At 52.2% G+C, this 9,026-nt stretch overlaps 1 protein-coding gene across 1 annotated transcript; it reads right to left on the reverse strand.

Moving 5' to 3' along the window:
* Positions 1-6,610: 6,610 nt before the first annotated feature.
* Positions 6,611-8,666, reverse strand: RHOV (ras homolog family member V). Its single transcript, XM_004609579.3, has 3 exons — positions 8,337-8,666; positions 8,077-8,135; positions 6,611-7,881 (listed from the first exon to the last, which is right to left on the reverse strand). Exons 1-3 carry the CDS (start codon positions 8,542-8,544, stop codon positions 7,438-7,440), a joined length of 711 nt encoding a protein of 236 aa, XP_004609636.1. The 5' UTR covers positions 8,545-8,666; the 3' UTR covers positions 6,611-7,437.
* Between the last annotated feature and the right edge of the window lie 360 nt (positions 8,667-9,026).

Genomic DNA, 9,026 nt, shown 5'->3' on the forward strand with positions numbered 1-9,026 from the left:
AAATCAGCTCAGCACACACAGACACACAAAATACATGCATGCACACAGGTCCCTAGGAAAGGAGGCCAGACTCAGATGCACATAGGCACAGAAGCTGGTACCCCGGCGCTAGCACAGAGAGGGTACTGATAGTCCTTACTCCTAAGGGCAGACATGGTTGGACACATGGACAAGCTGTAAGACACATGCATAGAGATGCGCACATAGAGACGGAGACACACACATAGAGATGGAGACACACCTGAGAGACAGAGACACACACACAGAGATGGAGATACACACATAGAGATGGAGACACACCTGAGAAACAGAGACACACACACAGAGATGGAGATACACCATAGAGATGTTTCCCTGGGTCAGTCAGCCCTAGCCAGGCCCATGTTTCCATGCGCCACGAAGACACACACATAGAGATGGAACCACACACATAGAGACAGAGACACACACATCGAGAGGGAGACACACACATAGAGATGGAACACTCCAGTGTTGCCCACAGACCACACCCACTCACAAGAGCCAAAACAAGGACCCAGAGATGTAGGTGACAGAAGCATATACACAGCTTGTCATCAGTATTTATTGAACACCCACAATCTGTTCGTGCGCCACCAGAAAAAGCCCCCTCCCTCCCCGCCTCCAGACCCCCAGTCAGGCGTATACAGAAACTCTAGGTCACTCCATGAGCCACTTGGGATTATGTTGGGGCCCAGCCTCCAAGCCAAAGATGAAGCCTTGGTCACCAAGCTGCAGTGTAAGAAGTAATCAGCTGTTGAGGCGCTCTCCCTCTCTCTCTCTCTCTCTCTCTCTCTCTCTCTCTCTCTCTCTCTCTCTCTCTCTGGAGGACACATTCTCCAGTGCACATGGGCTACTCCCAACACGTTGCTCAGTGGAGTTGCTTCTGGTGGTGCTAGAATTTGTGTGCCTGAAATTGAGCCCTGGGCCTTATACATGAGGGTTGGTGTTCTACTGCTGGACCGTGTACCTGGCCTTGAGGTCATCTCCTTTCTTTACCTTTTTTTGGGAGCTTTGGGGCCACACCCAGGGGTGCTCAGAGGGTGTTCTTGGATCTGTGCTCAGGAGTGATTTTTCCTTGCTATGGAGACCATATGTGGTGCCAGAGTTGGTGGCATGCAAGGTGATCTCCTAAAGCTCAGTACTATCTCTCCAGCCCCGGGTAATCTCATTTGTAATAGAAAAAAGGCAGAAGGAAAGAAACTAAGTGACTCTAAATGGAATGGAAGGGCTGGAGCGATAGCACAGCGGGTAGGGTGTTTGCCTTGTATGTGGCCGACCAGGGTTCGATTCGATTCCCAGCATCCCATAAGGTCCCCTGAGCACCGCCAGGGGTAATTCCTGAGTGCAGAGCCAGGAGTAACCCCTGAGCATCGCCAGGTGTGACCCAAAAAGCAAAAAGAACACCAAAAAACCAAAACCAAAAACAAAAACGGATTTATACTGGGCAGAGAGAACCTACAGGAAGTCAAGTGCTCGCCTTGCAGCTGATCCCAGTGTGAATCTCCAGCACTGCATGTTGTCCCCTGAGCTCTGCCAGGAATGACCCTTGAGCACAGAAGGAGTAAGCCCTAAACAGTGCAAGGTGTGGCCCCCGCCAAGAAATCTTTATAGGACTGGAGAGATAATACAAGGGTTTTAGCACTTGCCTTGCCTGTGGCTGAGCCTGGTTCAATCCCTACACCACATGGTTCCTTGAGTGCTGCTGGGTGTGGTCCTACCCCCTCCCCTCTACAAAACAAATTTACTGGGGCCAGGGAGATAACTTGAAGGGTGGAGCACGTGCTTTGCATGCAAGACCCCCTTCGGTGTCTCCTGAGCACCGAAAGTCCCCTATCAGCCACTGCCAGGCTGACTGGGTGTTTCTGGGAGCGGTTCTCAGGCCTCTGAGTAAAACCCTACCTTACCCCCGACATGCACAATTTATCAGGGCCATGTGGCAAATTGCATTTTCCATATATATGAAGGCTTGGCAATTTTTTTTAAAAGCATTTTACTGAGAGAAAAAAAAAATGAAAAAAGGGCCCAGAGAGATAGCTTAACAGACTGAGTGCTTGACATGTGGGACTCCTGGGCCCAGCCCAGAGCTCTGGTAGGAAGTTTCAAGCAGAGCCAGGAGCAACCCCTAAACACCGCTGGGTGTGCCCCTAACAAAAAGACAATTTATATTCACTGTATCACTGTCTTCCCATTGTTCGTCGGTTTACTCAAGCGGGCACCAGTTACATCTCTATTCCTCCCAGCTCTGAGATTTTAGCAGCCTCTCCTTACTCATCTTTCCCAATTATTGGAGGCTTTTACAGGGTCAGGGGAATGAGACCTATTGTTACTGTTTTTGACATATCGAGTACACCACAGGTAGCTTGCCAGGCTCTGCCATGCAGGTGGGATACTCTCGGTAGCTTGCTGGGCTCTCTGAGAGGGATACATATATATATATATATATATATACACACATATATATACACATATATACATATATATACATATGTGTGTATATATATGTGTATATATATGTATATATGTGTGTATATATATGTGTATATATATATACACACACACACATATATATAAAACTTGTATCACTTGTCATCCCTTCAATTTGCTCGAGCGGGCACCAATTACGTCTCCATTGGTCCCTGCCACTTGTTAGTGTAGCCCAGTGGCATCTGCTCGCTCCAGGAATACAAAGAGCCTCAAACTATTCGTTCAAGGTCTTAACGAAGAAGTTCAACTATCTCGTAAGTGGGCGGCCAGACATTCTTTAGATATCCCATGGAATCCAGTTGGTAACAGCTCTAGTCCAGTGGTCATCTCTAAATTGCATATATAAACATATATATACATACTACTCTCTATGATTTATTGCCTACTGTCTGAACTCCATCAAATATGGTGTGGTGAATATGGAAAATGGGTAGGAAGTATCTTACTTATAATGTGTTCGGAAAGCAGCCTGGAGCATGGCGGTGGTTGGGTTTTGCCTCTACAAAAAGACAATTTATATTAATATGTCAAAACATATATGTAAGGAACATACAATTTGAGGAGCCAGTGAGTTAGAACAGCGGGCAGGGTGCTTGCTTGCCTTGCACGAGGCCAGCCCAGACTTTTTTGTTTTGTTTTGTTTTTGTTTTTTGTTTTTTTGCTTTTTGGGTCACACCCGGCGATGCACAGGAATTACTCCTGGCTTTGCACTCAGAAATTACTCCTGGCAGTACTCGGAGGACCATATGGGATTCTGGGACTCGAACTCAGGTTGGCCATGTGCAAGGCAAACACCTTACCCACTGTACTATTGCTCCAGCCTTGGCCAGCTCAGATTTGATCCAGGCACCTCATCTGGTCCCTCGAGCCCTGCCAGGCGTGATTCTTGAGTACAGAACCAGGAGAAGCCCTGAGCACCACTGGTGGTGGTTCCAAAACAAAACAGAAACAAGCAAACAAAAGAAAAATTCAATTTGGGGCTGGAGAGATAGTACAGCAGGTAGGAGTTTGGCATGCAGCTGACCTAGGTTTGGGCCTCAGCACATAGACTCTTAGCCCTGCTAGGAGTAAGCCATGAGCACTTTCATATGTGATCCCCAAATCAAAGCAAAACAAAAAAAATTGTACAATTTTATTCAGTTAATAAACAGAACCTTCAATTTAACATTCAAGAATAGAGAAAAAAAATAGTGGGCCAGAGCAATACTATGTGGGGAGGGCACTTGCCTTGCATTCGGCCTACCTAGGCTTGACCCCTGGCAATTCATATGGTCCCCGGAGCCCACCAGGAGTAATCCTTGAGAGTAGAGCCAGGAGTAAACCCAAAAGTGGAATGAAAAAAGAGCCCAGGTGTGGCCCAGAAAAACAAACAAACAAAAGAGTGAAAAATGTGCCTGGGATATGTCTTAGTGATGGAGCACGTGTGTCATATGTGTGAAATGCTAAATTTGAGTCCCTGCATCACAAAACTAAAAGAATATATATATATATATATATATATATATATATATATATATATATATATATAGGAAAGATGTTGGAGGTGATCTTGGAACCGAACAGTTCACTGCAGAGATGCCTCTGGACCTTGTGCCAAGCTGATTTCACCTGGGTACCTCAGACGGGAGAAGGCATTGTCCCTCTACCTGCCCCCTAGGAATCCTGGCAGATGCAAACCTACAGAGCCCAATGAAAAACCCAGGTACACGGGACCAGTGACTAAAAACTCCAGGTCTCAGGCAATTGGGGATAGGCCAATTCTTCCCATCTCCCTGCCCCTACGGGGTCCTGGCTGTCATGCCCACGAACTGCCTCTGGGTGCCATTTAAGCGCATTAACGACCATGATCCAGAAACTCACAAATGAATCTCGGGACTGAGCAGCTCGCTGCAGAGATTTCTCCTAATTATTTAAAATTTTAGAATTCCAGGAGCGTGCTGCTGTACGGCATCTCATGCTATTCATGATAAGCAATACAAAATAAATTATCTAGCATCTGCCTGTGGTGCAGGCTTGAATGGGGGTGGGAAAATTTGAAATAATGGTGGTGGGATTGGTGTTGACATATTGAATGCAATCAATTATTGTGAACAACTTTTTGAATATAAAATTTAAAAAAAAGATGTTGTAGGTGGAATCAGGGTTTAGGTTTTTCCTAAGATTAGGTTTTTCCTCTCCGCCCCAATGCAGCTGTAAGGTAGAGCTGTAAGCTCTACCCTTGGAGCAGATTGAAAATGCTTATCTGGCATTTGAGCCCTTCATTTCATGAATGATGAAACTGAGGTACAGGGTACAGAAAAGGATTTGTCCAAGATGTGGTTAATGGCAGAGCCTGAACTTAAACACAGCCAAAAGCAGATTGTCAGGCAGTTCTTCAAGTAAGCAGAGGCCACCGAGCTGGGCTGAGACCTTTTAGGACCTAGCTGAATGGTCAAACTGGACACCTGCACCCCAGGAAATAAGGGGACCCAGGGAGGGAAGGTGGCTGGAGCCCTGAGAGATTGGCCCTAGCAGGGCAGGAAGTGGACAGTGTGGGCTAAAATTCAACCTAGGGATTAGCCGAGGTTTCACTTGGCTGGGATTTCTGTCCCTCAGCTAAGCTTTCTCTCACATCCTTCAGAGCTTCCTGCAAAGGGTGCTGGGCTGGGACAGGGTGAGTACTCACCTGGCCCAGCGGGTACTACCTCCAGCTGTGCCTGAACTACCTCTGCTCAGGAATAACTTACCCACCTGTGCCCAACCACAGAGCTTGCAAAGTGCTCTCACCGCCACAAAGTAATAATATCTCAGCTGAGATATTACCTTTTTACTCTCGGCCTCATTTCCTTGTGGGCATAATAAAGTACAGCTAATATACTTCAATTTACCCTTTAAAGTTCCTTCCTTGGGATGCAGCGATAATATAACAGTGATAATATATACGACCTTGCATATGGCCAACCTGGAGCACCATATATGGTCCCCTGAGTCCACCAGGAGTGACTCATGAGCCCAGTGCCAGGACTAAGCCCTGAGCAAACAGGAGTGGCCCCCAACCAAAATTAAATTCCTTCCAGTCCTTCCAGAGCCCCAGGAGCTAGTGAGCATGCTTCATATGTGGGAGGTCTACCTCATGGTCCTTGAGCACTGCTAGGGAATAACCCTTGAACACCTAGCCAGGAATAATCCGAGGACTGCCAGGGATAAGCCAAAAACCAGATTAAGAAAAATTCCTTCCAACCCCACTCAAAGGGGATGTCCACTCCTCTCTAGCTTTTCTCCTTTTTCTCCTAATGAAACCTCACTCCCAAAGGACTTATGACCCAAACTTTTTTTTTTTTGGCTTTTTTGGTCATACTTGGCGATACTCAGGGGTTATTCCTGGCTCTACACTCAGGAATTACTCCTGGCAGTGCTCAGGGGACCATATGGGATGCTGGGGATCGAACCCAGGTCAGCTGGGTACAAGGTAAATGCTCTACCTGCTGTATTATAGTTCTAGTCCCTGACCCAAACTTCTACTTAAGTTATTCACAGCCGGTAGCATGACCTTCACTAGGTTTCTGTGTGGACTTTGTGTGCCAAGGCCAAAAGCTAAGTTCACCTAACCCAAGTCCAAGCTGTTTGGCCAGACATTAAGGTCTAAGGGGTCCCTTGGTGCTCGGGTTGGGATCCTGGCTTCTGTGGACAGCGGAGGGCTCAGGGCTGCCCGGGAGCCCCAGTGCTGAGCAGAGCGCTTAGCAGGGAGGGAGAGAGAGAGGGGAGGGGCACCCCGCCTGGTGAGGTCATGGGAAAGCAGGTCTGGCGCTGACACCTGGGGAAACCCGTTTCCAGGCTGCTTCCCACGCTACCTCTCCTGGGAACCAGCTAAGCTTCAAGTGGGGAGCCCCACATCTGCCCCCCACCCCACCCAGTCTAGTTCCCATCACCCTGTTCCATGTAGTCCCGCGAATATCTCCCTCTCCCCGCCCCCCACACAAGCCCCTTTCAAGGCAACCAAAGTGTCTCTGATCAGTAGTTGGACTTTGTGGGGTCCAGCAGGAAGCCACCGGTGGGCCAGTCCAGACAATGACACAGACACAGCAGCTTTAGAAACTCAGACTTTATTGTAGGCGCTGACCGCCCGCAAAACCTTCCAGGCTGTGACCTTGGAGAAAGGTGACCCCCAGCTCTTTCGACCTTAAGGCTCTAGTTTGCAGCTCCTCCCCCACTCCTCCTGCCGGGCCTTGCTGCTTACTTCCTGCCTGACTCCCGGCCCAGCCAGTTTGGGCAGTGCTGAGGGAGCCCTGAGACCCACATCTTCCCAGGGACCAGCCCCGCCCTCCCTGGCCTTGGGGGTTGAGGGCAGCCCAGGTGTCAGCCAAGCTCCTCAGCTGCCCCACTTCTCTGCTCCTATCCTGACTCTTCCTGCTCCCCACCCCAGCCCCATACAGCCTGCCTCCACTCCCTGGGCACGGAGGTCAAGCTTTCTGCTCACTCTCCATCTCAGTCCACCCGAATCATCTCTTCAAACTGGTGCTGGACACACCTTCCAGCCTTCCAAGAGGCCCAGCCGGACGTTCCCTGGGCTCCTGCTCACCCCAGTATGCACAAGGCGCTGGGACCACCACAAGGGGTCCTTATCAGCCTACTGGGCTGCGGACCCTCAAAGAAGAAACCAGGAATCAGATTTCCAAAGGCTTGGAGTCGTCTGACACTGTTAGGACCATCCCAGTGCAATCAAAGCGTTGGGAATTCTCTGAGCCCTGACCACACAAATCCAAGCCAGAGCTGTCTCTCCTCCTGGCCCCAGGCCCACCCTGGTGAGCAGAGGCCCTGCTCCACAGTGTTCAGTAAGGAACTGCGTCCCATGGAGTGGCCTAGATCTGCCAAGAGCCCCCCTCAAAGGCGGGGGACCCCAGGTTCCAGAAATCTGCGGCCGCTGGTGCATGGCCCCCTCTGCCGTCAGGACAGTCAGACAAAGCAGAAGAACTTCTTCCAGCGGCAGCGGGAGAGGGTGCGCACACCCTTGGCGTTCAGTTTCTTCTCCAGCCTGGCTTTGTGCTCTATGGCACTGAGGATGGCCGAGTCAAACACCTCCTTCAAATTCTTCTGTGTCAAGGCCGAGCACTCGAGGTAGCAGCAGGCCCGGATCTTCTCGGCCAGGCCCTGGGCCTGGGGCTGAGGCACGGGGGCTTCCCGCCCGCCCTGGTCCAGCTGAATCAGTACATTGACATCGTCCCTCAGGTCGGCCTGGGTGCCCACCAGCAGCACGGGGGCTTGCGGATTGTGCGTGCGGATCTCAGGCAGCCATTTCTCCGTGATGTTCTGGAAGGAGCTGGGCTGGACCACGCTAAAGCAAGCCAGGAAGACGTCGGTGTCGGGGTAGCAGAGCGAGCGCAGGCGGTCGAAGTCCTCCTGGGATGGGAAGGTTGGGTCACTAGCGGGATAACGTTCCCCCGACGCGGGGAGCGGGGAGCGGGCTGAGTGCCGTTGGGAGACCCGGGGCTGCTAAGCCAACGCTCACGGCCCTTTTTCCACCGTTGCATCTGGGGTCCGCCTCGGCCTCCAGCCCGCCTCCCCAGACCAGTAGGGGCCGCCACGGCTTCTCACCTGTCCCGCCGTGTCCCAGAGCTCAATGCGCACGGGGGCTCCATCCACCAGGACTTGCACTGCAGGGGCGAGGCAGGAGGCGACGTGAGTGGGGACGGGCGCCCAGCGCACCCGGGGCCCTGCTCCCGCCTCCCGTCCTGGAAGGGGTGGGGGTGGGGGGGATCGGGGGCTTCCACCAGACCACCGGCCTAACCCAAGGAGCACACCACCTCCCCCACACCCACCCCAGTGAACGCGGCCGCCGGGACCGTGGAACGTACCGGAGAAGGTGTCCAGCGCCGTGGGCCGGTAGCGCGCGGGGTATCCATTGCAGGTGTAGCTGACGATGAGGCTGCTCTTGCCCACCGCGCCGTCGCCCACCAGCACGCACTTGATGCCCAGCTCCGGGGGCGCGCTGCCCCGCCGCGGGGGAGGGGTCGGGGCCCGCAGCGGGGATGTCTCGGCCTCGCTCAGCTCCCGCGGGGGCATGGCCCGCTCCGGGGACTGCCCGGCACCAGGCTCCGCTGCGCCGAAGGGAAGCAGTTTCGCAGGAGCCCTCAGTCTCGGCCGGCCGGGCTGGGCGAGCCGGCCCGCCGCTACCCGCTAGTATATGCGGGTCACGCCCACCTCGTTTGCATTCGGACGCCGGGGCCCCGCCCAGCCGCCCTGCTTGCCTTTAGCACCTCCTTCTCCCGCGCCTGCAGGGACGCCCAGGCAGCCTTCAAACCCGGCGGGAAGGAAGGTGACGGCCAGAGATTCACCAGTACAGGGATCCTGAATCTCCAAAATGAGGCAGCTCTCGGTCTTGGCAGAGAATGCTATCCAAGCTGAATTGTGAGAAGAAAGCGAGTGAGCTGGGGATGAACACACAATGCAGCATATCCAAATTTAACCAACAAGCTGGACATACATATGAGAGCCACCGGAGGGACAGTACACAGTTGGAAGGGCGCTGACTTGCACGCAGCCCT

The sequence above is a fragment of the Sorex araneus genome, chromosome 3 (genome assembly GCF_027595985.1).
Source record: "Sorex araneus isolate mSorAra2 chromosome 3, mSorAra2.pri, whole genome shotgun sequence".
Lineage (NCBI taxonomy): Eukaryota > Metazoa > Chordata > Mammalia > Eulipotyphla > Soricidae > Sorex > Sorex araneus.